At 49.0% G+C, this 27,198-nt stretch overlaps 3 protein-coding genes across 4 annotated transcripts in view; 2 read left to right on the top strand and 1 right to left on the bottom strand.

Annotated features, from left to right (window-relative positions):
* LOC135825769 (forkhead-associated domain-containing protein 1-like) overlaps positions 1-12,640 on the top strand; it is a 31,123-nt gene extending 18,483 nt beyond the window's left edge. Inside the window, exons 19-30 of one of the 2 annotated variants that reach the window (XM_065338391.1) lie at positions 1,418-1,652; positions 1,861-2,260; positions 2,697-2,835; positions 3,555-3,670; positions 5,579-5,683; positions 8,294-8,413; positions 8,641-8,741; positions 9,265-9,316; positions 10,767-10,880; positions 11,351-11,431; positions 11,677-11,748; positions 11,967-12,640. In XM_065338391.1, the coding sequence (XP_065194463.1) occupies positions 1,418-1,652; positions 1,861-2,260; positions 2,697-2,835; positions 3,555-3,670; positions 5,579-5,683; positions 8,294-8,413; positions 8,641-8,741; positions 9,265-9,316; positions 10,767-10,880; positions 11,351-11,431; positions 11,677-11,748; positions 11,967-12,029 (1,598 nt within the window). In that variant the 3' untranslated portion in view covers positions 12,030-12,640. The remainder of the gene's footprint in view (positions 1-1,417; positions 1,653-1,860; positions 2,261-2,696; positions 2,836-3,554; positions 3,671-5,578; positions 5,684-8,293; positions 8,414-8,640; positions 8,742-9,264; positions 9,317-10,766; positions 10,881-11,350; positions 11,432-11,676; positions 11,749-11,966) is intronic. The other variant, XM_065338400.1, reaches the window with a different exon arrangement.
* An 857-nt stretch (positions 12,641-13,497) lies between these two features.
* Positions 13,498-18,887, bottom strand: LOC135825757 (uncharacterized). The gene is made up of 4 exons (XM_065338381.1): positions 18,480-18,887; positions 16,052-16,640; positions 14,977-15,231; positions 13,498-14,600 (listed from the first exon to the last, which is right to left on the bottom strand). The coding sequence occupies exons 1-4, from the start codon at positions 18,710-18,712 to the stop codon at positions 14,025-14,027; spliced, it is 1,653 nt and encodes a 550-aa protein (XP_065194453.1). The 5' UTR covers positions 18,713-18,887; the 3' UTR covers positions 13,498-14,024.
* Positions 18,888-19,228: 341 nt separating this feature from the next.
* Positions 19,229-27,198, top strand: part of LOC135825737 (dynein axonemal heavy chain 1-like) — a 100,324-nt gene continuing 92,354 nt past the window's right edge. Inside the window, exon 1 of the mRNA XM_065338362.1 lies at positions 19,229-19,914. Within this exon, the coding sequence (XP_065194434.1) occupies positions 19,594-19,914 (321 nt within the window). The 5' untranslated portion in view covers positions 19,229-19,593. The remainder of the gene's footprint in view (positions 19,915-27,198) is intronic.

The raw sequence follows: 27,198 nt of genomic DNA, 5'->3' as shown, positions 1-27,198 counted from the left end.
GTTGTAGGTTAGCACTGGTAATGGACACACATGCACACACCAGTGTTGTAGGTTAGCACTGGTAATGGACACACATGCACACACTAGTGTTGTAGGTTAGCACTGGTAATGGACATACATGTATTAGGCCACCCTTTCTTTTTTCGTTGTTTAACGTCCGCGCCCGCGTACCTTTTTGCCTCCGACCGGAAAAAAAACAAGAAAGTAGTAGTACCAATAATATGCGAAGTTGTAAATACATGATTGTGTAGTTTCACAGTGTGCCGATCATGACCTTAAACTTATAATCTTGCCTCCCGGGCATGCCTTTGTCTTGTGTTCTTTTTCTTTTTTTTGTTGGCTTTTAAATATCGGACGGTGTGTGTCCTAGTAAAAATCCAGATGTAATGAATTCATGACATGCTAACTCCATGCTATGTACCTGTTTTGTTGAATTCATCAGGCATGTGCTCCAATGTACCATCAAAGAGTGTTGTTCTATGCCTGCAAGTGCCGTTAGACCCAGAAATATTGTATATATCACATGCTTTACTGGTCAAAATGTTTGATTGGGGTTTCCAGTTTTTGGAATGGGCTTTTGTTTTTTTTCCGCCCTCCCGCGTACCTTTTCGCGAAAAAAAGGACGTTAAACAATGAATTAACAAAGAGTGGCCTTACTATATATTATACTAATACATGTTAAGCGAATGATGTCATAGTGGTGAGTCAGCGGAACCGCTTATGGGCGCTATGTATGCAGCGCGGGCCGCTATTGAGTCGCTAGAGAGCCGCCAGTGCTTCGATGTGCTACGATTTTGCCACCAAAGGATCTCAACTCGCGATGTAATCGCATAACCTGTATAGGTTCGTTCCTTCATTTTGTTTTATGGGTGTGTTTCATGGATGTGTTGCATGGATGTGTTGCATGGATGTGTTGCATGGATGTGTTGCATTTGTACTTCCTTGTACATGTAGTGCACTAGGTAGGTAACAGCATGCTAGGTATTAAACTGGCTAGGATTCACTTGACAGGTATTTACTTGCCTTTGGAAGATCAATGAAATAAAATGAAACGTCTGAAGCGTTTGTTCCCGATTAGTACCAGAACCCTTGGCACTGGACCTGCTCACCGCTGCAAAAATTCAGCCACCGGTGGTTTGGACTTGGTGGAAAAGTAGATTCACACGCTTCCAGGCCGCCACCAACTTTCAACGGAGTCGGCAGAAGTCCAAATCTCCATCGACATGGCACTCATCAGCAAGACGTCACTCTGCCAGCTAGGCTCCCAGATTCCTCATCCTTTTCCCCTCACTGGAACATATGTTGGTGGCCAGACGCTGGCTGTATGTTTGCATACTCTGTGTGTATACGTGTGTGTGTGTGTGTCCGTGTGTGTGTGTGTGTTTGTTTGTTTGTTCTTTGCTGCATGGCAATACAGGCGCTTCTAGCCGGTCAGCTGCCGTGGAGTTACTTAGACCAGTGGACACGTCCCAGCATGTCAGCTTTGCAGCACAGCCGTCAGTACATACTGTGTCCGCAGATGACAGTGGGCCGGTGATAACGCAGAAAGTCGATGATGGTGTGTCAGACAGCCTTGTTTCCTGTGATGACATGAGCCAGGACGAGTTGGAGTCTGAGTTCGACAACCTGGTGCGCCTCTTGGAAGTTTCCAGGTATAGTGTGTGCTGTGGTGTACTGTGTGTACTTGAGTTGGAACCATTGCTGAGATGATGTGAAACCTGACTGTTACTGCAAGGGTGTTCAGTTCCTGATCACTCTGTTGATCCCGCATACTGTGCTGTGCTGTGCTGTGCTGTGCTGTGCTCGCGCTGTGCTGCCATGTGCCATGCTATGCTGTGCTGTGCTGTTATTGACCTACAGAAAAGACACTGGCGCTCTCCAAGCAAAGGTCAGAGAGCAAAACAATCAAATATACACCCTGCAGCGCGACTTGGCCGGTGCTTCGGCTCAGTTAGCTGACCTTCAGGCAAGTCGCACCCAGGAGAGCATGGAGATTGAGAGATGCCTGAAGCAGGAGTTGAATGCCAAGCACGAGCTGATCCAGCGTCAGCTTGGTGAGATAAGGACGATGAAAGAAGAGAGCCAGCGCCATAGTACTGACATGGAAGCCCAGGTGGCTGAAACACAGTATGCACATCAGTTACTTGAGGCAAGTCACGGCGTGGAGAGTGACCAACGTCAAGAGCTCAAACAAGCACGCATGCAATGGAAAAGCGGTGTACGTGCACACCGACAAGAGTTATCTCATCTGAACGAGAAGGTAATTTTATTGAAAGTGCCGCCGGTGCTTGGCACATGCCATTTAACCTTGACTGCACTATGATGTGAAGCAGCAATGTTTGCTGTCCAAACTGCTGCTCAGATCTGCTGCCAGGATGTGTTTGACGGAAGAGTGGCTTACAGTACTTAGTGCCAGTACCAGTTGATGCTGGTAGTGAAATGCATAATGGTTCAATGGTTCTGGTCAGTTACATTATTCAAGACTCTATTTGGGGGGGGGGGTTATGTTGGGTAATTTACCATTACATGCGTGTTCTGCCCTTCGTGTGTAACTGTTATATAAACAGGTACATGCATAGGCAATCCAACACAAGGAAATGATACAGGAGCAGGATATAAATACATGTGCTAGACTAGTAATGGGTCAGGAAATGAATGCCACTCGGCTTTGTGCTTGCCAATCTCTTCCTTGGCAGCATCAGAAAACCTTTAGCTTGGCTGAAGTGGGAGCACGCTGCCAGGCACAGAACCATGATCGAGTCATTCGGGATCAGAGTGCAGCATTGGCAACGCTAAGGCGCGGAGAAACACGGAGTCCTGCAGCGACTACGCCCGGTGAGTCCGTCCAAACAGCTCTCAGATATACTTACAGGGGAGTTGCATAGTGGCGTAGTGTAAAACGTGTGAAAACTCCACCACTACTAACTAACTTATAGAGCCTGTGAATAGTGTAGCGGGAGGTTCTATGGTGACATACTACCGTATTTTTCCGGTTGTAAGTCGACCTTTTACGACTTGAAATAGACGGAGAAAGGGTGGGGGTCGACTTACAACCGGGATTCGACTTATAACCGGGAACTATCAGTATCTTACAAAAAATGACCTGCACTGCATGCACGAGTGCACCATGTGTACACATTGTTGCCAGTTTATTGGCATTTTTTTTCAAGGATTGGGACGTTATACCCTCCAATAAGGAATGTTCACATGATTTGTTGATGTGTTAGTAGCAGGAGGTGGTTAGTAGTGCTTCTTTGGGTGAAAACTTTAAAATGCAGAATTGAGACCTCCGGATACGGGGGTCGACCTATAACCGGGGTCGACTTACAACCGGTAAAATACGGTATGTACAATGTAATAGCATAGCGTTCATTTTCTTCATGTGGCCGTTCTTTACTATCCTCTGATAATATTTGTTGCCACACTCGGGATCCCCTGTATGAAAGATGTTTAATCTACCAACACTAGTGTAGCAGTGTGCACCCATTGTCCTGCATGACTCATTCAATGTGCTATTTAGTACGTCTTCTGTGTACTGCTTTTGAAATATTCAGGTCTATCCTCTTCAGCACGTATGGATGTTGACAGCCAACAGCTCCAGGACACACGGGGTCAGCTTGCATTGCAGAACAAAGCTGCACTGGCCACCACCGCTGAGCTTCTAACCACGGTGAGTTGACAGACAGTGTGCATATCTACATGCCGGTTACACATGGATGTGTGCGTGTAGCGTGCATGTACATGCGTGTGATTGGTGTGCGAGCCGTGGGCATACACACACACACACACACACACACACACACACACACACACACACACACACACACACACACACACACACACACACACATTTCAGCATGGTCACATAAATATGTGGTGCTTCTTTTTAAATGTAACCGTTACATGTACATGTGGCAACCTTGCTGCTGTGTGTACGTATCATAGTATCATGTGGCAACCTTGCTGCTGTGTGTACGTATCATAGTATCATGTGGCAACCTTGCTGCTGTGTGTACGTATCATAGTATCATGTGGCAACCTTGCTGCTGTGTGTACGTATCATAGTATCATGTGGCAACCTTGCTGCTGTGTGTACGTATCATAGTATCATGTGGCAACCTTGCTGCTGTGTGTACGTATCATAGTATCATGTGGCGACCTTGCTGCTGTGTGTACGTATCATAGTATCATGTGGCGACCTTGCTGCTGTGTGTACGTATCATAGTATCATGTGGCAACCTTGCTGCTGTGTGTACGTATCATAGTATCATGTGGCGACCTTGCTGCTGTGTGTACGTATCATAGTATCATGTGGCAACCTTGCTGCTGTGTGTACGTATCATAGTATCATGTGGCGACCTTGCTGCTGTGTGTACGTATCATAGTATCATGTGGCAACCTTGCTGCTGTGTGTACGTATCATAGTATCATGTGGCGACCTTGCTGCTGTGTGTACGTATCATAGTATCATGTGGCAACCTTGCTGCTGTGTGTACGTATCATAGTATCATGTGGCGACCTTGCTGCTGTGTGTACGTATCATAGTATCATGTGGCGACCTTGCTGCTGTGTGTACGTATCATAGTATCATGTGGCGACCTTGCTGCTGTGTGTACGTATCATAGTATCATGTGGCGACCTTGCTGCTGTGTGTACGTATCATAGTATCATGTGGCAACCTTACTGCTGTGTGTACGTATCATAGTATCATGTGGCAACCTTGCTGCTGTGTGTACGTATCATAGTATCATGTGGCGACCTTGCTGCTGTGTGTACGTATCATAGTATCATGTGGCAACCTTGCTGCTGTGTGTACGTATCATAGTATCATGTGGCAACCTTGCTGCTGTGTGTACGTATCATAGTATCATGTGGCAACCTTGCTGCTGTGTGTACGTATCATAGTATCATGTGGCAACCTTGCTGCTGTGTGTACGTATCATAGTATCATGTGGCAACCTTGCTGCTGTGTGTACGTATCATAGTATCATGTGGCGACCTTGCTGCTGTGTGTACGTATCATAGTATCATGTGGCGACCTTGCTGCTGTGTGTACGTATCATAGTATCATGTGGCAACCTTGCTGCTGTGTGTACGTATCATAGTATCATGTGGCGACCTTGCTGCTGTGTGTACGTATCATAGTATCATGTGGCAACCTTGCTGCTGTGTGTACGTATCATAGTATCATGTGGCAACCTTGCTGCTGTGTGTACGTATCATAGTATCATGTGGCGACCTTGCTGCTGTGTGTACGTATCATAGTATCATGTGGCAACCTTGCTGCTGTGTGTACGTATCATAGTATCATGTATTCATGTTTTCATGGAGCTTTCCAGAGCTCTGCGGTTGGTTGTTGTTGGAAATAAAGCAAGAGATAAATACTAAAGTTACCAAAGCGGAGTCTCCTTTGGCCACTACCGTAGTGCACCGACTTTCTACTTGCAAGCAAGTCCTTTCAAGATCGGGAATAGTGAAAGATCACACATGGGACTATTTTGTTTGTGTTGTTATATCCTGCCTTCCTAATTCTACTGAGCCTGTGGTCTGCTGTTGTCTTGAACCCTGTACGTTGCAGACATCTTCCAACAACAGTGAGTATGAGCTAATTCGCAATCAACTAGAGGCAGAGCGCCACGCTCAGCATGAACTCTTGGCCACGCTAGAGGAGAGCGAGAAAGTCGTAAGTTTTGACAGCGAGGGATATATCAGCTAGGTGACGCTCAGCACATGGATGTGGACATCAGGCTGGTCGTGTCATGTTGAAACTAACGTGATGTGTAGATATCTGTGGTATCTGTATACATTCAGAAAGTGCCGAATACTTCTAAGGAAGAGGGTCTAATATTAGGAAGAGGGTCAAATATTAGGAAGAGGGTCAAATATTAGGAAGAGGGTCAAATATTAGGAAGAGGGTCAAATATTAGGAAGAGGGTCAAATATTAGGAAGAGGGTCAAATATTAGGAAGAGGGTCAAATATTAGGAAGAGGGTCGAATATTAGGAAGAGGGTCAAATATTAGGAAGAGGGTCAAATATTACATGACCGTATTATATAGGGTGTATTACACGAGTCACAGGAAAACCACGCGTCTTGATTGTCGTAACTTAAAGTTTCATGCCATATAGCAATCCTCAGACAACTGATTACGGTGATGCACAGCTAGTATGGTATTTATACAGCAGCATAGGAAGGAATTTGTGAAGGTTTGAGGTCTGGTGGGTGCAAAAAGTCCTGGATGGAAAATGTGCCAAACTCACATTGTCCGTGAGTGAGAAAAGAAATGTGATATGGCAGGAAGGCAAGCAAGGCTGTGTGAAAGGATGATAATGATAATGTGGCTTGCCTGTAATCACAATCATGCAGGTGCAAGATGCCACACACTTTGGTAAGCGCTTAAAATAAGTTGGAGGAGGGGAGATACTTGCTCTTCAATGCACCAACAAAACAGGTGCAAGATGGAAATTTCCACGCGCTGTGATGGCTATAGGTGCTTAGAATAGGCGAGGAACATGAAAAGAAATGACCACGATGACGCGACGTCAAGCGAGGCTATATGCAAGATTCCACACCCATAATTAGAAGGGCTGCAGACGTTTGCAAATGGCTGTCGCGAGTCATGTAGCTGCAAGTCACGTGACTCCGTACCCACCAAGCAGGAACTTGGCAGAGTGCCTGCACTTTGATACGAGCTCCGTTCGCTTGTTGAGGGAGGTGCTGCGATCGGATATGCTGATGTGATATTTCTCTGCGATACATAGGTTGCAACGCTTGGTGACATTGGTGTAAGCCCGTGCACGTTCCTTGATGGACCAGCCAATCTCATAGGCCTTGTTCTGGCGTTTTAGGCTCCAGACGTACTTTGCCAGCTCCGTACTTGCTTCATATCGCTCGTGGCGCAGCGACGTCATGTGATTTCCATACCTGGACTTGAAATCCGGTGCCGACATTCCAGTGTATGTCTTCAGGGCACTGTCCGACGTTACGTCGGCCTCATACACCACATTGGTCGACTTGCAATCACCTTTCAGTGGACAAGATGCGGCGACTCGGCAGTTGCAGGGGACTCTCTCGTGCTTTGGTTGTATCATTTTCTTGTTGTGGCCTTTGATCCGCGTTTCCATATTAGGCATGCAGCTATAGCCGACTTTCAAGGTGTTTCTGTTGAAGAGCTTTCGCAGTTTGGCGTTCTTGGGGAAATGCTTGCTTACTAGTGCGAGAAACTGGCCTCCGATGTTTGTCCTGACATTGGCGCTATACGGAGGATTGAACCAGATGATGTCTCGCCCGCGTTTCCTCTTGCGACTTGACTGGGTGTTCACATCGTCGTACACAAGCACTCTGGGGTGGCCACTGGCAGCTAGCGCGTCGGCGTACTCAGGCACGGCTTCCTCAAAGACTTCCTTTGAGCTGGAAATCATCTCCAGACGCTTGTTGATGCCAACGGGTAAGCTCTTCAACACCTGCGGTGGGTGGTTGGACTTTGCGTTTACGTAAAGCGGAGTGTCGTTTGGCTTACGGTATGGCTTGTACGTACCGGATTCCAGGCACATGGTTATATCCAGGTAGTTGACCGTGCGCAGGTTGCTTTCTATCGTTATCTTCAGGCCGCACGACTTGAATACTTCGATTATTTGTTTTCTCACTCTGTCCGCTACGGGTCCACTTGCATCCTTCAGCACTGCAAGTCCATCGTCACGGTAGAGCCCCACCGACGTCCAGTCCAGGTGCACAGCTAGCTTGTGGAGGATGTAGGCTCCAACAACTTCACAAGCCTCCGCACCGTCGTATGCACCCATGGTAACGTCGAACATATCACCTCGGTCTTTCTTAGACCATGCCTGACCCTGGGCAAATAGCAGTGACTTGCGGGCATGCATAATCACATTCATGTCGTCGTCGCTGACCTGCACATGCTGCTTAGCGAATTCCAGGGCGTCCTGCAAGAGCTCCTTCGTGATCGACGGGTAGAAATTGACAATGTCAAATACTACAAACGTTTGACGCTTTTCTCTTCTATGCTCTTGAACCAATTAGTTACATCGGCCGTGCTTCTCCAAAGCATCGCTCCTGTAGCGTCACGGAGCTGCCTTGTAATGTTGGCTAGGGTGCTCTTGCTGACGACGCCTAGCTCACTTAGTGTATTATAACTTTCGGTGAAGAGTGTAATCGTTTTTGCCAATGCAGTGTGCCACTGTCTCGCAGTCATGTACATGTATACCAATACATGTAGCATATTCCAGTCAGTATCTAATGACATGCTCTGTCTTGTTGTTGCCGTGCCGACATGCAGTACTGTGGCTTAGTGAGAGCTATTACACACAGTCTGGATATAGAGCCTCTGCAAGGTGCTCGTTCCATTGTGGGCCTGACCCCGCCACAACGCCAACCTGTTATGAACGATAGAAGCAAGGTAAGCGCAGTCTAGTCTTGACTCCTTGTGGCTGTCGCCTGAGTGGTATGCATGCTTTGAAGTCTCAGGAACCATTCGTATGATCAGGACCGTACCATCAATTGTCACTTCCGTTACGACTGGCAGGCTGTGTGTGCCGTAAGATAAAATAATGGCATGTAACAATATGCGCGCACGTGTGTGTGTGTGCATGTGTGTGTCCACATGCACATCGGGTATTGGCATAGATACAAGAAACTCTTGCTACTCGAATATCAGCCATTCGAGAGAAGGTCAAGCGAAAGGAGAAGTTGTTGGAGTCGTACGAAGAAGACCTTGGCAAACTACGGTTCGTACCAGTTTCCAGTCATGTGCATTGGACCTGCAATACCTAGTGCACTGTACCTCTATTGAAACCTTGTCACAGTACTAATTCTGCTAGAACCACGCTAAGTACACAGTGGTAGATGGTTGTTTCTGCTCTGCAGCATTTACTGATGTACGTGACTGTAGCAGTTGTGTCGTTTCTCAGACTATACCCGGGCCTAATTCCATGTCGGAATATATTTGCAATTTAGTACATTGCAGGTACATGACCCCTTCATCCTGTTTTGTCTCCCGCCCGGTGTTATTGGTCAAACTCTTTATCTCTCTCTCAAGTCCAGTATTTTATGTACATCATAGCCCTGGAAAATCTCTGAAACTAGAATTACTCAGTCTCGGCTGCTTAGTGGTGCGCACTCCTTCCTGTATCAGTGTACAAGTACAATGTAAATGAGGAATTGGGACTACTAGTATAGGATCATATACCAGTATGTGTATAAAATAACCACTGCACTGCTGATGATGGTTATGATCGTGTTGGCATGCAGGAAGCTGGAAATGGACGGCATGACCAAGACTGCCAAAATTTCAAGCCTGGAAGTAAGTGTTTGAATGTGTGAGACTTTCAATCTCGCAAATAGATAGTCTGGCCTAATGGATGGACATGTCTGTGCATTGTCAACAGTAGTATTCCCTTTGCACCGTATGCATCCTGTGCCATAAACCTAACTGTTCACCTCTTCCCCTGGCCCTGCAGAAGAAATAACAGCATGGCATGACTTTAGTGCTTGTTAGCAATTTGGCACCACAAATGGACTTCTATGATATAATGCACTATGCAGATTGTGTATGACAAAGCCGTATGCAGGCTAAACAGGTCAATACTACAATAGGTCACAGCCCAGGCAAACAAGGAATAGTAGCATACAGTGGCCATTCATATTTGGGGTCACCCATGAACCTTTCAGTTGATCCTTGAGTGTGACCCATTTTCTGTATTCGAACTCAGTAGACCGATAACAGTTGTATGATACACATGCACCATGTGTACTATGTACACATATACTATACAGGGGCGTAGCACCCGCTACGACTGGAACGACCATGGCCGGCCGTACCACTTTTCGAAAAGTGTGGTCCGTCCGGAACGTGCAAAACCGTAATAAAAAAGTCAGGATCCATCGATGCATATGCGCATCACACTTTGACCTTTTTCTAGACTCGTACTCGTACATCTGCCATGCATATCTGTGCATGTCCATGCACGTTTCTTCTGCCCGTGAAATAATTCTATGACTTATAAACGTTTAAACTGTGCCAGAAGTGTGCCAGAAGTTCCCAGAACGCAGGATTTTGTGTCTTTTTTACAAAATTTTCCCGGGGGAGGTCCCTCCGACCCCACTCCAAAACGGCCTTCCTTTGGTCGTACCACTTCCAAAGCCCCTCCTACGCCCCTGCTATACATGGCTGCACGTGCACACTATATGGTTGCTATATATGGCGCGGTCCTATATGGCAAGTGTGGGTACTGAAGTACTTCACATGCCGCACTGTCATGCATTGTGCTACTACATGTACACTCTACTGTACTGTACTGTACTGTACTGTACTGTACTGTACTGTACTGTACTGTACTGTACTGTTCTGTACTGTACTGTACTGTACTGTACTGTACTACACTGTTCTGTACTGTACTGTACTGTACTGTACTGTACTACACTGTTCTGTACTGTACTGTACTGTACTGTACTGTACTGTACTGTACTGTACTGTACTGTACTGTACTGTACTGTACTGTACTGTTCTGTACTGTACTGTACTGTACTGTACTGTACTGTACTGTACTGTACTGTACTGTACTGTACTGTACTGTACTGTACTGTACTGTACTGTACTGTTCTGTACTGTACTGTACTGTACTGTACTGTACTGTACTGTACTGTACTGTACTGTTCTGTACTGTACTGTACTGTACTGTACTGTACTGTACTGTACTGTACTGTACTGTACTGTTCTGCTGACTGTCTACATGTCTGGCCCGCACATGCAGAGGGATATCAGTGGTAAGATGAAAGAGGTCAACATGCTCCGCGAGAGCGTGCATCGCGTTCAAGACGAGCTTGACCAGCAGATGCGACTCAACACCTCGCTGAGAACGAGACAGGTAAAGGCTGCACTTGCATGCACCGGTACATGTAATGATGTAGTACATGCCATACTGCCATGCACATGAGATTCAGCTCTTGCCGCTGCCCGAATGGCTACTCTTGCAGTACAGCCATGCACTTGATGAAATCCAACCACGTGAGAGTTACTAGTAGCATCACAATACCAAGTCACTGTGCTGCACCCCTAGCACTGCCAACACTGACCTACACATTGGAACAGGGCCGCACTGAGTCTTATTCCGGCATGACTTGAGAGTTCACCGAGCATGGCTAGACATTGTATGTGGGGAGGGGGGTGGCGATGCATGCACCAGTATTTCCACAGGCTCTGCTCCTTCTGGCATGTTCTGGAGAGGCAAGAGATGACTGGTCACCATGCTCAGTTGACCAACTTCTAATTCCTTACCGTGCACCCTCTACTCGTCCCATGTTGATATTGTGACGTTTGACTACCCGCCTTTTGCAGATCTTCAAGGAGTCTCAGAGCCGCCAACATGAGCCAACGCCTCACTCATGCTTGATGCTACCATCAGAAGTTGATCACAAGGTAAGTCAGACACCACGCTACAATTATGGCAGATGATGAAAGTTCAAAGATTATATTACGGGTAAAAATGCAACCGGGTGGCTTTGGCTGATGCGCACAAGCATCTTGAATACTTTTAAATTCTCAAAGGATGACATAAATCAAACATATTCACTGGTTTGAGGGAAAGACACAAACGGGAAAGTCCGAAGAAGAAATTGACCGCCACAAATCAAACATGTTGTGATTATGTCCCTGCTGTACAGCTCGCATCACAGAGACACGACCTGGAGCAGCAGCTGCGCCGCAAAGACCTGGAGTTGAAAACCATGAAAAATGTTAGTCGTTTGTGTTGTTGTTGTTGTTGTTGTTGTTATGCGTGGCTGTGCAGTGTGCATGCTGCTTGCAGTGTTGTGACGCCGTTGCCATGAATGTGCTGCCAACACCTGGACAGTACAAAGCTGGTTTGGATGTTTACATTGAGAACATGACGGTGTGTTTAGTTTGTCTTGCTTTCGTGGATGCTTGTTGCCGTTTGCGTTGTGCGTGACTGCAGGAGCTCGCTACCACTGACGGCCATTTGCAGGCTGCGCTATCGCAACTGGAACTGTCGAATTGATCGCTAAAAGGCCGCGCGCCTTGGTTGTATGTAGCAGTGCAACATGGTAACGCATCATTGATCTACCTAACACACAGCACTGATACAGAACCTGGCTAGTGTTGTTACTGGTAGTAGAATTGATCAGTGCAGTGGTGTTGAACAAACAACACACCACTGCACTGATCAAGGCCATAGTATATGGTACTAGTAAATGCCGTACTCTGCTCTCAAGGACACTAAAGCATACTGTATTCCACAATGCAAGACTGTCCCGTACCGTATATGGTATCATACCCCATACCACTACACCAGTAGAAAACAACCAGCTGACCGAGGCGCGGGCGTACATGAACGAGACGGTCAGGAACAAAGGAAAGTGCTGTATGATGATGTCGCTATCGTCCTTCACGCATCCACTGGACACAGCACATGTATGATGTCTGTATGTGTGAGCCAACCTCAACCTGCAGAGCTAGTCACCAAGAACTGTAGTACTAGACTAGTAGACCTGGTAGACTGCCTAAGTTTCTCTCTGAAATTGTAAGTTACCACTTGTCAAGCACCATCATCAATAGTGTCTGGTACATGTTAACAATACCGTATACATCCTGATGATCATGAAACAGCAACTGCTCGTCCTTCTGTCTGTGTGTTCCGCTCGTTGGCTTCGGCAAATTGAGCCCTCTATGGAAGGTGGATGAACTTCACATGTTGCATCCTGATACTTAGTATTGCATGATTGTAGCTTCATGCATGCCATCAGTTTGAAGTCCACTACCCAGGCTAACTGCAGGCTAACTGCAAGCAGTTGGATTACAGTACTGTTGGGCGCCGAAGAACGTGGGGTGAGTCTGGCCCGAAAGAGCATATCGTCAACATCAGGACTCAACCTGTAACAAAGCCGTTCCAATGCCCGGCATGCCACCGTAGTTTTCGTCGACGGTAGGATGAGAGTCGCCACAAATGTAACGCGACAAGACACTCCCGTCGGGCGCCCTGATGGACAGCGCAAACCTGAGTCTGCCCCTTTGGGGGCCGCATAGCCGGACACGGCAGTGGTACAAGGATACCTAGGCGAGTAGATACCATACACACATACATGTACATGTAATGGGAGCTGGTTCTGGGCGCTGGCAGGGTTGCACTTGGCCCTTGCCAAGCTGGACCTTGGGCCAGATTTCACCTGGTAAAACAGTAGTAAAAACAGTAGTACAAAAAGGTACATTGAAGAGGCCTGAGCCTCCCGAGTATTGCTTTATGTATTATACAGTAGCTGATACGGATGAGACTGCCGCTTGATGCCATCATCTACTGCTGGATTGTAATTTTGTAAACCTCAGCTCAATTAAAATCGTGCGCGTGCACACACACACACACACGCACACACATCCGAATAATGTTACACATCCGGTACAGTTACCACACGTGACACGTGGACGATGGTAGTACATGTATGCCGATAGCATATCACTTCGACATACACGTACTATTCTTGTTATGATTCGAATTCACAAACACGGCTAGGAAAAAAACTTACTGAAAGCGTCAGAAGTTGTATTAAAACAGAGTGAAGAGCTTTGAGAAGCTAAGGTAGCATGCAAGGCTACCAAATATTCAACTCAAAATGAAGTCAAGAAAAAGCTTTAAAAAAAGATGTAAAACATTAAATTGTTAGCATGACCACTCGGCAACAAGATGGAACTCCAACAGGTCAGATTGGGCAATAATAAATTGAACACCAAGAAGTGACCATTGTATAATAAGATGAAACACCAGTACTCAACGGGTCAGACTGGAAACAATGAAACAGTAAAATAGAAGAGTCCTATAGCATGATTGTCCTCAACTTTAGCTCAATGCAGCGGGTGCTACTGCATGTTGTCTCAACAGAACTTTAACAACTCCAATACAGGCACACTGCATGTGTATTGGCGAGTACGAGCAGAGAGAAAAGATGTGTGTGTGTATGTATGTGCGTGTATGTGTGTATTCGCGCACGTTTGTGCGCATGTTCTAGCCGGAAATCCATTTGTACAAAGCCTTGCGATGGCGCAAGCTAGACATATTTTGATCAGGCGAGTCTAAGTCGCTGCTGTCACTGTGTGAGGCAGCGGCGGCAGCAGCAGCAACACACTGAGTTTCCGCATCAGTACTGTCAACATCGGGCGGCCTGCACCTTTCCAAAGTGTGGTTGTGTTGCTGAAGAAGCACTGGTTTATCCACACTGCTAGTGTTGCTGCCATTGCTGCTACCATTGCCACTGACAGCAGCGCAGTGACAACATTCGGAAGAAGACAGTGCAGAAAAGGCAGCTGCAGAAGATGCTCCATTCGTGTCGGGTGGCTTTGGCTGTGCTGCGGTAGCCTGGTTTTGCACCAGTAGAGAACGCAGAAGCATTAGAACAAGGCCAGAAAGCAAGACGATGATAGAGACAGTGCAGAGTAGGTAGCCATCAAACCCACCACTCACATGATGCTTGAGTTTCAGGTGCGATAGAAGCATTTCAGCGGGCTTGAATCCAGGGTTGAGGTCCAGCGTGTGTGACAGCTCTCGAATGGTATCCTCCTGGGAACCACTCCGCTCATATGTCTGTACACCATCAGGGAGGGAAGGAGAGTGAGAGAGAGAGAGTGAGTGAGAGAGAGAGAGACAGGTCAACACTTCAAGCAGCCATTGTGGAAATACGCCATGTCTCCATGACTTGGCCTAGTTGCAAACCCCTTTCCCGCACGCGCACAAATTTACAGTGCTAGGCAGTCATCGACTGACAAATAAACTCTGCAGGCATGAATAATTCAGTATTGCGGCAGCAAGTACATGTACACCAGTTTGACGAGCCATTCAAAACCAACACCAGTTTGACGAGCCATTCAAAACCAACACCTGACTAATAATTGTTCACTGCCTACTACAGACCAGAGTGTCAAGATAATACTTAAATAAAGAGGTAAACTCATGTACTTACATCTGCCAATGTAAAGTGCTGTAACCAGCTGTTGTGCTCTGGCGAGGCCACTGCCAGTGACTTGTGAGCAAGAGCCCTAGCATCCTGAACGTAACCCATGTTGAGTAGCAGGCGCGCAAGGTTCAGTAGAACGTCAGCATTGTCCGGTTGCTGGTGCAGAGCGGCGCGAAAGCACTCCACCGCCTCCAGGGTGTTGCCTTGGACGCGCCAGAAGTTACCAAGCTCATTGAGCAGTGCCAGTGACGGCTTCGCCTCCTGTTAGCAAAACAAAACCATACATGTAATGCTAAATCGTGTTAATGCCCATCCAGAAAAGCTGGCAACTTACAGTAACAGAGTATCATTCTGATGCAAACACTGCCTTAGCACAAACAGCATGAATTCACTACATTCCCATGTTAATGATAGCTTGCATGCCGTCCTACCGGTAGGACCACGGGTCCTACAGGTAGGACCCAAGAAGTCGCACTGCAAAAGTGCTTTTGGTTGAGAAATTTCTTGAAACAATTGTTGAGATGAGGTCTTTGTCAGGCAAAGTAATGGTGCAAAATGCAAGGCTATGTCCAGTGCATTGCATACGCGCAATTTTATCAATTGTCAAAATGGCCGCACATACTCCTGTCGGAGCGCTAGCAACTCTGTCCAAAGTGAATTTTGACCATGGCACATCAATCGTGGTGAGGTCCTAATGTTTTTATTAGTCTGCCAAGGCAGTGGAATGCATAATTCCATACACCGTTTCCATGGTAACCATGGGCTGTTACCATGGAATTTTGTAGTATGCCTTGTGCGATCATGTCTAAAATTTGTGGACTCCTTCATTAGCCCCTGAGCAACAGTTTAGGGTCAAGTTTTAGGTCAATGTTAGAACAGAGGCCATGCAGTATGTCTGTGTATGATGGTCCTACCGGTAGGACCGAGGTCTATGCAAGCTATCATTAAATATTTATCATATCTTCCCGGAGTTTCTTCACAAAAGGTACATTTCCCTGAGTTTCTTCATAGGCAATGCATTGCATGCTTGTATGCAGAACTATGTGACATCCAGAGATACTGAATCACCCATGATCCTTACCGCACTGAGGGCCTCCTGCAAATCAATTTCCACAGCGGTTAAGTTGATGATGTTGGAGTTCATCTTCTTGAAGATGACCGCCACTTCCAGCTCTTGCAGGACAGGATATTCATCACGATGCTTTAGAGCTTGCAACGAGTCATAGCGTGTGGATGATACTGGTGGGCCACATGTGAGTGGGTTGGACAAGTTCAGTTGGCTGTAAACTGGCATAGTCTGGCTACCGGCCTCATCAGCATTACTGTCCGTTGTCGAGAGGCCATTCAAGAGAAGCTTGCCGTTGCGAGGGAAGTACGTACCGGAGCTATCCACCACCGACAGTCCCTGGTTATGCAGCAGAAATGTGGAGAGTGATGAGTCCTGGTTGCTATCACCATCACCATTGCCACTGGCACTAGTAGTAGCCTGCCTGGAGCTGGCAGGTAAGCTGGGCTTTGACGCCGAGGATGACTTCAGCGCATTGCTACCCAGGATGCCAGCGGTAGTAGTCGTGACGGTGATGCGGATATCCTCATCCCCCTCGTCATCCCCAGCACTTCGCCAACGCGAATCACTGAAATCCACCCGGTCGTCCGACGACAACGGGGAGCTAAAGTGTACCAGGAAACATAAACACACATACAGACACACGTGCAGCACACCCACACACACACACACACATACAGACACACGTGCAGCACACCCACACACACACACACACATAGTATTATGATGAATGCACAGCAATAGTTTGGGCGCAAAAGTGTGTCAGTCAGCGACACTACGCACCAACACCATCTACATCAAAATCTGCAAAGTGTCCACGTCAGTGACGTCACTGTCCATAAGGTTCACAGTGACCTAGCCAGGTGGTCATGTGATCGTGTGAGGTCTAGTTATACATGTAATATGACGAGCATATCTTTACTTATAAAAGAGAGGCACCTGTGACGTGTGTCTGTGTGTGTGTGTGTGTGTGTGTGTGTCACGCTCCTTATAAAGAAGAGGCACCTGTGACGTGTGTTTTTGTGTCACGCTGCCCTGAGCACGCGAAGCGTGCGAACAGTGTAGCACAGTGTAGCTAGCGGCCGCAGAAGCACTGAGCACGCGAAGCGTGCGAATCGTGTAGCTAGCGGAAGCAGCCACAGAAGCACTGAGCACGCGAAGCGTTCGAATCGTGTAGCCACCACCACGTGCTGAGCACGCGAAGCGTGCGAACAGTGTAGGTACGGTGGTAGCGCTTATAAGGTATACTTATACATAGCAGCAAGAGTACATAAACCAGAGTGTGCAACTCGGGATGGTTCCTGTGGGAGCGTAATTCGTGCACTACGTCATTTCTGACGGCATGGTAAGCCACAGGTACGGTGAAAAGTTGCGTAACCAGTCGCGGTGGTGCAGTTCACTGAGTTTGTCCTGATTTCGGTTTTTTGAGACGGATAGCCTGGTGACTTTACTTGTCGGTACTGGATGTACGCAGCGTACACAGTCACACAAAACACTGAAATCCTGAAACAGGACGTCTAAAATCAAGCAAACTTGGCTGATTTCCGGGCTATGAAACATGAAAATTTGAGCTCTACGCAAGTCGCGGCTTGGCTGATCTCATCCGGGTGACGTAGTGCACGAACTGCGCTGTTTCAGATCTGATATGCACAGTTGCACACTCTGGTTTATGTACTCTTGATAGCAGACACGATCAGTACGAGTAGCAGTAGCAGCCGCGCGCAGAAGCACTGAGCACGCGAAGCGTGCGAATCATGTAGCCACCTAGCCTAGGCCATAGGTAGCACTAGCAGCCGCACAAGCGCTGCGGACCACGTGAACCGTTCTCTGCAAATAGAAACATCTGCAACAAAAGGATACAAAAGATCTGCACTGACTGCACTCTGCATCTGATCTGCGGTGAAGAGCGCATCGCACTTTTGTTCGTAAGTTTATGAATTTTTTGAGCCGCTTCATCCGCCACCAGGTGATGGACAACCCTGACCAGCCTCCCGAAGGCGTAACAGACGTCCCTCCTTCTCCTTCCAACGATGAAGAACCTCCCTCACCAGGACTTCAGCGGTCTGGCCACCACCACGTGCTGAGCACGTGTGCTGTTCATGTACTTGCTTCACCCGCATGCCACATTCGGCCAGGCAACGCTGGCGGGGGTGCTGCTAGTCATTATCATGAATATGAATGCCATTGAGTTCACACATCACATTACTCATTAGTCAGTGCACGCATATACATGTGTGCGTATGTGTGTGTGCGTGTGTATTCGTGGCGGTGTGTGAGTGTGTGCAGGTGTGTGTGTGTGTGCGTGTCACTGTGTGTGCGTGTGTGGGTGCGTGCAGGTGTGTGTGGGGGGGGGGGGGGGCGCGCTCAGGCGTATGCATGTGTGTATATGTGAATGAATACAGTACAATGGGTCTAGTGACTACGTCAAGACTCCTGCACTTACTGCACAGCAGGAATTGGCAGGGTACTAGGTGAGAGTTCTGTCATGCCCTCTGTGCCGCAACGGCTGTTTAGAAGTACAAACAATGGGTCAGAGCTCCCTGATTTGTTCTGTACTTCCACGATCGTGCCATCGCTGTCCAGTTTCCAGTGATGGGCACTTCGAGAGTTCGAAGCCAGAGCCGACACGAGGACAAAAATGGTGCTGAAGAAAAGTCGTTGTGGCAGGCTTGCCATTACGCCGGTGCCGACAGGGGAGCAGATCCATAGAGAGCTAAATCTAAGTGAGCTTTTGAAAAAGACAATCCGTCAGCACAATGCTGGCGAGAGAACAAACTAGGAAAGTTGACAACATTGGCAACCACTTTCATCAAAACATGCTGCAAGATAAATTTCACCTGCCATTTCAATGCAAGCTAGCTTGTTTATAGTACACAGAAGTCAGAAGTATCGCGGGATTTGCGTTCGTAGATAAAAGTATCGTACATGACATCGGCCCCCCTGGCCTAGGCCTAGCCCTGCTCCCTTGTCGTCTTGACAGCAAGGCTACCATGGGGATCTGGTGGGTGGTGTTGTCGCGCTGAATCTACGACGAGTAGTGCCAGGCAATACATGGATAATGCCTGATGCCAGTGCTGCTAGCAAGAGTACATGAAAACCATGTACTCTTGGTGCTAGTGATGGAGACTCGATCGAGTCAAAATCAAAAAGGACAAGCGCTGGCAGCTAGCTGCTGCTTGTACTGGCGAGTGGCGGGATTAGTATCGGTTTGTACAAAAACTGTTCAAGCGACATGACCATGATGGCTGGTGACAGGCTATGTCAGTGTAGACGCTGACAGTACTGGCATCGGTGGTCTGTGTTCAGGCTAAATAACCATGATGTGAGTGAATGATGAGCTCGGTGGGATGGCAACATCGATCTTCGAAACAAATTTGAAAGAAATTGGTTCATAGTCAAATGTTGCCAAACCACTCTTTCGCTAATACCTCTGCTACATTGTATCGTGCGGCAAAGCTTCTTTTCAATCTTCTCTTGCCCACAATTGCCAGTTGAATGGAGGAGTAGTTCTTTCCGAGCTCGCAGGGTTTGCCACCACTTCGCGTGGCACAGCCGAAATGGATGGAAACTCGGACGGAACAGCAGCGAGGCCGCCAGGACGGTTACCACCCAGCACAGCGAGAAAGACGCCGGGCAGCGCTTTCAATGGCCGCTCGGCGCAGTTACCACCGCTGCGGCGAGCATCAGCGTCCACAGGGCGTCGTCCAGTGTTAGTGAGTGCTGATGGTACTCGAGAACGTAGTGCACAGCCGAGAAGGATGGCGGGAGGAAAGGCCAATAGTGGCACTGATGCTGATGCTGATGTTGGACAGAAGAAAGGACGTGCTGCGTTCTACTCGGATTTGATTGCGGCGGACTCGCTAACACCTGCTGCTGAAGTAAGCTCTGCTTGCACGTGCCTGTGCTGTTTGATGGTATTCGGGTGCTGTACCAATCTACATGAACTGTGTCCTTCAAGTGACTAAATTTTAGTAAATTTTAGTTTATTTTACAACGTACAAACCATACAGTAGTTACTGACTTACTTGGACTGGGGCTGTATTAGGGTTGATTCATATGTACGGCTGCAGTGGAGTCTTCAACAATTCATTCTCTCGGGCTGTATTAGGGTTGATTCATATGTACGGCTGCAGCGGAGTCTTCAACAATTCATTCTCTCGGGCTGTATATGCCTAGCTGTATACGTGTATTAGTGAATGAAGTGAGTTGGTTGCTCCTACGTGGAACACACGTTTCCTGCCAAACTGACTTGACTGACTCACGACTGCCATCCAGAGCACACCAGGAGCCCGACGCACCTAAGTCCTTCCACTTGGCAAACCTGCAAGAGAGCACCACTCCCTGCTCAATACACAGTATTTTGGGGAATTCAACCTTCATCAGTTGAGCTTGCCGGAGTAGGCTAATGAAATGTTGTGCCCCAGGAGCTCTACATTGCATAGTGCCCAATCAGTCCAAACATCACTAAGGATACAAGCTTACAGTGACGCTCCGTTTCCAGCACGATAAACACCTCATGAGGCCCGGGCCAGGTAGCAACTTAAGTGAGTCATAGTTGCACATGGAGTGGCGCGAAACAGACACTAATGTTGTGTGAAAGAAGCTATTCACAACGCAGTCACCTCCAGCAACTAGTTGCACGGCTGCACAAGGGACAACAATACGAACTTAGAAGTAGCGACTTTGTATTGTCTCTCACGTGAACGTGCGACTAGTTGTTGGAGGTGACAGCAGTGTGAATAGCTTCTGGCTCTCAGCGTCTGGTTCGCACCACTCCATGAGCGACTATGACTCACTCATGTTGCTACCTGGGGCCTCATGAGGTGTTAATCGCGCTGGAAACGGAGCGTCACTGTACGTTTGTATCCTGAGTGATGTTTGGATTGGTTGAGCACTATAAAGTGTAGTGCTCCTGGAGCTCAACATTTCCTTAGCTTACTCAAGCTCAACTGATGAAGGTTGAATTCCCCGAAACACTGTGTATTGCACAGGGAGTGGTACTTTCTTGCAGGTTTGCCGAACGGAAGGTACAACATGCTCCTGTGCTCCGGATGGCAGTCGCGAGTCAGTCAAGTGTCAGCAGTTCGGCAGGGAGCGTGTGTTCTACATACGAGGTACTTGCCTGTAAGGCAGTAATCACCTGATCATCAGTATACACTGAAGTGAAATGAGTCTGGTATGTACTCGTGCAGTTCTCTGCTGTACAGCTAGCCGGGTGGTATTATAGCTGGGCAGTACAAGTACAAGTGAGTAAAATGACAACATTTGAAATATGTAGTAACAGCTGGATTTCCAGCAGACTGACCGGGAATGCCAGGGTCTAGGCGGGATTTCCAGCAGAGTGACCGGGAATGCCAGGGTCTAGGCAGGATTTCCAGCAGAGTGACCGCGGGAATGCCAGGGTCTAGGCGGGATTTCCAGCAGAGTGACCGGGAATGCCAGGGTCTAGGCGGGATTTCCAGCAGAGTGACCGGGAATGCCAGGGTCTAGGCGGGATTTCCAGCAGAGTGACCGGGAATGCCAGGGTCTAGGCGAGATTTCCAGCAGAGTGACCGGGAATGCCAGGGTCTAGGCGGGATTTCCAGCAGAGTGACCGGGAATGCCAGGGTCTAGGCGGGATTTCCAGCAGAGTGACCGGGAATGCCAGGGTCTAGGCGGGATTTCCAGCAGAGTGACCGGGAATGCCAGGGTCTAGGCGGGATTTCCAGCAGAGTGACCGGGAATGCCAGGGTCTAGACGGAATTTCCAGCAGAGTGACCGGGAATGCCAGGGTCTAGGCGGGATTTCCAGCAGAGTGACCGGGAATGCCAGGGTCTAGGCGGGATTTCCAGCAGAGTGACCGGGAATGCCAGGGTCTAGGCGGGATTTCCAGCAGAGTGACCGGGTATGCCAGGGTCTAGACGGGATTTCCAGCAGAGTGACCGGGAATGCCAGGGTCTAGGCGGGATTTCCAGCAGAGTGACTGGGAATGCCAGGGTCTAGGCGGGATTTCCAGCAGAGTGACCGGGAATGCCAGGGTCTAGGCGGGATTTCCAGCAGAGTGACTGGGAATGCCAGGGTCTAGGCGGGATTTCCAGCAGAGTGACTGGGAATGCCAGGGCCTAGGCGGGATTTCCAGCAGAGTGACTGGGAATGCCAGGGTCTAGGCGGGATTTCCAGCAGAGTGACCGGGAATGCCAGGGTCTAGGCGGGATTTCCAGCAGAGTGACTGGGAATGCCAGGGTCTAGGCGGTAGCTGCAGTGCAAAAGGATACCCAGTCACTTTTGCACCTGTCCGTGGGATGGGCAGGATGAGGCAACTCTCCATGACCACGTCAGGCGCTAGGCGAAATTACTGGTCAGTCGGCGACACGCATTTTTCACAAAAATTTGCGTTTCACCTGCTGGGAGAGTATGCGTGTACTCGAGTCTCATCTTGAGCACTTTTTTTCTTCTTTTTTTCAGCTCCAGTATAGTGGTATAGCTGTATTTTTCATTGCAAAGCCGTCCTCGATTGTTGTGTTCGTTGTTCAAACGAAGTGGACATTCAATCATGAAGGCAGAGGACATAGGAGCCTGATTGGAGTTTCTCGTGGCATAGGACGGCCACACAGAGACACTTTGGGATTTTCTGAATATAAAATACCGTACGCACGATGCTGAGATCAATTTGTGCGATATCAAATTGTTTGTGATCTACCACATCGAGCAGAACGGGACCCAAACACAAGCTTACCGACGGTTAGGCTGCCGACCTGACTGGACAAATGATCCCTGGCTTCACCAGACGCCAGAAGTCGGACACCATGTCCTTTGCCGCGACTGTCATGAATGTCACCACATCATGAAGACTACTTACGATGTCCAACGACGACTCTGATTACCCAGCTGATGGCACGCGTACATTGTGAATCCGAGTATTCCCAATGTCGCCTCCATCTCATCATATAATTATACTCTCCTGCATGTTTGTCTCTGCTGCTCATCACAAACTACTTAAATCTGAACTTGTTTGCTTCTTCTCTGAATGCACTCGTTGCTAGCTGCCGAGATTTGTTTTCTTGTAGTTGCATCATTGCATTCCGCATGATCCGCGCTTGCATGATGCACGCACGCACGCACACACATACGGGGGTGGTTGGCAAGTTTTGATTATGGTTGAAGGTGAAGTTTTTAGAAAGGAAACTGTGGTATGAGAATGAGTCTGATGAGTCTGTCTTCCCCTACCGTTCTCGACATGGTGCTGTAGAGACCAGGATTTGGAACCAACGCGTCCAACAACTTTCGTTTTTTTACGATGGACGGAGAGGTTGAACAGACAACAACGAACGATGGAGAGGAGTCCTTGGATCAGACGACTGAGAAGCAAAGCACATCTCACGTCCTGGACCAAGTGGTTTACAACGACCTAGTCAAGAAGCGAGGCAGGGCCAAGGGAAGGGTGACGCGAGTAAGGAGGAGGATCGAACATGAACTCCGTAAAACGGAGGAGAAATTCGTTAGTCTGTTGTCACTTCAGAGTGATGTTGAGAAAATCCTACCCTTGATTGACACAGTGAACGACCTGTCCGAACAGATTGGTACCCTGCTGGAGAACTGCGAGGCAGACGAGCGTGTGGAAGACGCACTAATTGATTTGGAAGCCTGGGATGATGGCTTTGACCACGAATGCACAAGTGTGTCGGACGCACGTGCACTACTCGACTATAGAGGGGTAGGGACACATTCACCAGTGGTGACGGAGCTTGCTGCAGAGGCAGCAACACCCCAGAAGGCCACCCGGCACGATACAACACAGGAGGTAGTGGTCGTGGACAGTGATGGGACGGACAGGCCCACGGGCGAACTGCTGGAATCAAAGGAATTGCCGGCAACAGGCACGGGCGACACGGAATCTGCTGCAGGCAGACTGGACAGCCCTAGCACGGGTGTGGAGGCAAGGCGTAGCACAATGTCCACAGGCACGGACATCAGTGCTACTACTCAGAACCCTGTGGCTCAGGCTCAGCATACGGATACAACACAGGCCCAGCCAACTGTCCCGACACCAACCAATTCCCCGGACATGATACAGGCCATGGCATTAGCGGCAGCCCACGCTGCAACCGCGGCAGCTGGCCTCAGTACTGCCCCACAGCCATCACGCCTCAACGTCCAGCTGCCAAAGCTGACTCTACCGTCCTTTTCTGGCAAGGTGATTGAGTGGCCAGAGTTTTGGGAGCGATTCCAGTCTTCCATCGACAACCAGCCCATTGCGGATGTCAGCAAGTTCTCATACCTGAAATCTTGCCTTTCCGGCGATGCGGCGAAGGCCATAGCGGGCATCTCATTGACAAGTGCAAACTATACCACCGTCAAGGATCTGTTGAAGACGAAGTATGGTTCAGCGGAGATCATCATTGCATCCCTGTACAGCCGTTTGGAAGCACTACCGGCACCACCCAACAGGCCCATGGAGATCCATCGAAGTTTCGAAACTGTGGAGTGTCTCCTTCGACAGCTGGAAACACAGGGAGAGAAGTTGGCAGATCAACGTCTCCTGTGCCAAAAGCTGTGGGGCAAGGTTCCACTCGAGGTTGCCACCAAGTTTGAGGAGTGGCGTGGTATCAGCAACGCCGGCCAGCCCTGGAAACTAACCACTCTACGAGAGTATATGGCCAAGTACAAGAGCAACTCCGCCAGCGGACTGGCCAAGGCCCTCCGAACAAACCTGACGCTGTTGGAGTGCAGCCAAAGCAACTCTTTAGCACAGCGGATGCACTGGCAGCTCACCCTGATACCCAAGGACGACCACAACGTTCCCGTCGTGGTTGCATATTCTGCGATGGCCAACATATGGACAACGATTGCTCACGCTACACATCTTCTGCTGCCAGGAAACAACGATTAATGGAGCTACGTCGTTGCTTTATTTGCTTGGGTTCCGGTCACCGCAGCCAGGAATGTTACCAACGGCAAACACAGACCTGCCGGATGTGCAAGCGCCCAAGTCACCATCACCATACCATCTGCTCGCAGAGTCGCCAGCCATCTGGTGTAGGTTCGCATTCCACCCGACGAGCTGACGGTTCATCTTCCACGGCAGCGGTGGCAGCTTCTGACACTACAACCGCTACGTGCACACCCACTCAGGTTCCAGGTCAGGCAGTTGCTTCGGACCAGACAGTTGCTTCGGACCAGTCATCGTGTCTCCTGCAAGCAACAGGATCAACTGTCACACTCCAAACCGCCACAACGAATGTGCAAGGCAACAATGGTACAATCACCACCGCTCGCGTTCTTCTTGATTCAGGCAGCCATCGCACGTACTTCACGGAGGCTTTGGCAAGGCAGCTCTCCCTGCGCCATACTCGCCATGAATGGCTGTCCGTGTCAACCTTTGGTGCCACCAAACACCACACAGCACAGGTACCGATCTCCGACCTGTTCATTCATCTCAAGGATGGTACAACGAAGGCCATCGAAGGCAGCGTCTTACCGCACATCACAAACCCGGTTCTCCGTCCTGCGGTTGCACACCCCGACATCACGACCTTGCAGCAACTGCAACACGACAACCAGTTAGCTGATGCGATTAACGCCGAAGATGAACGGCTAAAGATCGACATACTCATTGGGTCTGATTATCTGTGGGACTTCGTGCAGGGCCATGTGCAACCTCTACCATCAGGCCTCAACCTTCTGCCAACCTCCCTCGGCTACGTGGTCACCGGCAAGACGGACACCTCTCCCACCACTGCCCTACCGGCAACCACTCTGATCGCAGCCGCAGCCGACGTTTCACACGAGGAGGTTCTGCCTCTTAAGCAGTCCATTCCGGATTTGTGGAGCCTCGAAACGCTTGGGATAGAGCACCCGTCTCCCGTGAAAGACGATGACGTAGCCTTGCAACATTTCCACTCAACAGTGGAGTGCACCGATAATCGCTACATCGTTCGCTGGCCATGGAACGGCCAGCAGCAGTTTCTCCCGGACAACTACGGATTGACGTTGGGCCGGTTCCGGACTCTATCGCGGCGGCTAAGCACCGACTCGTCACTACTTGAGCAGTATGACAAGGTGATCCAGCAGCAAGCCGACATGGGCATCATTGAGCAGATGACACCGGATTCTGTCACTGGTCCGCAACTCCATTATCTACCCCACCAGCCAGTTCTAACTCCAACGAAGACGACGACCAAGTTGCGTGTCGTTTATGATGCCTCGGCCAAGGCACGGCATCACAACAAGAGCTTGAACAACTGTCTGCTACGTGGACCCGTGTTGCTCCCCAACCTTGCCGGAGTTCTTATGCGACTCCGCATCACACCCATTCTGCTGGTAGCCGATATCGAGAAGGCATTCTTGCAACTTGACATCTGGCCGCCAGACCGGGACGTGACACGCTTCCTATGGTATCGCGATCCAACTAATCCCACAGCAACTCCGGACAACATCGCGGTCTATCGGTTTCGGAGAGTACCGTTCGGCATCGTGAGCAGTCCATTTCTGCTAGCGGCAACAATCCAACACCATCTAGCAAATGATGAAGATGCGGATGTCGGTCGCTTGGTGTCCCGCAATATCTACGTGGATAACGTATTCATCGGTGTAGACACCCCGGAAGAAGGGTACGATATGTGCAACCGAACTACATCCGTATTCTCTCGCTCGTCCATGCGGCTACGTGAGTGGGCATCTAACAACAGCCACGCTACGACAGCTATGGATGCCAAGGAAAGGGCACAGGGCGACAGTGTCAACGTTCTTGGAATCACGTGGCACACCAAGGATGACAGTCTACAGCTCGCTTGTCCTCGAACCCAACCCAGCACCGACCCGGTTTGGACTAAGCGCGCTGTCCTGAAGTATGCTGCATCATTGTACGATCCATTGGGACTGGTTGCTCCGGTCACATTTCGTATCAAGGTCTTCTTACGCTCTCTGTGGCAAGCTGGTATGGACTGGGACACTGTCTTGACTGGACACCTACTGGACACCTGGCTGACCCTCCATGCAGCCTCGAGCGAGGTCAGCTCGTTATCGTTCCCCAGGCAAATCAACCCAATTGCTAATGGAACCGATGCTACCTACCAGCTACACGTCTTCACCGATGCGTCACAACTGGGCTTTGCAACTGTGGTCTACCTCCGCACAACCATAGCCATGATGACAACCTGTGAGCTCCTCTTCGGCAAGACACG

The sequence above is a fragment of the Sycon ciliatum genome, chromosome 1 (genome assembly GCF_964019385.1).
Source record: "Sycon ciliatum chromosome 1, ocSycCili1.1, whole genome shotgun sequence".
Classification (NCBI taxonomy): Eukaryota; Metazoa; Porifera; class Calcarea; order Leucosolenida; family Sycettidae; genus Sycon; species Sycon ciliatum.
The sequence above is the reverse complement of the archived record's forward strand: the minus strand, read 5'-3'. Positions and strand labels throughout refer to the sequence as shown.

Bases quoted from the DNA above. Each gene is read 5' to 3' on its own strand.
- LOC135825757 (XM_065338381.1), bottom strand. From the start codon at position 18,712: ATGGCAAGCCTGCCACAACGACTTTTCTTCAGCACCATTTTTGTCCTC. The intron at 16,641-18,479 runs GTAAGTGCAGGA...GGTACACTTTAG, and splicing joins CTGCCAATTCCTGCTGTGCA to CTCCCCGTTGTCGTCGGACG. The intron at 14,601-14,976 runs GTAAGTACATGA...GATGGTGTACAG, and splicing joins AGCACTTTACATTGGCAGAT to ACATATGAGCGGAGTGGTTC.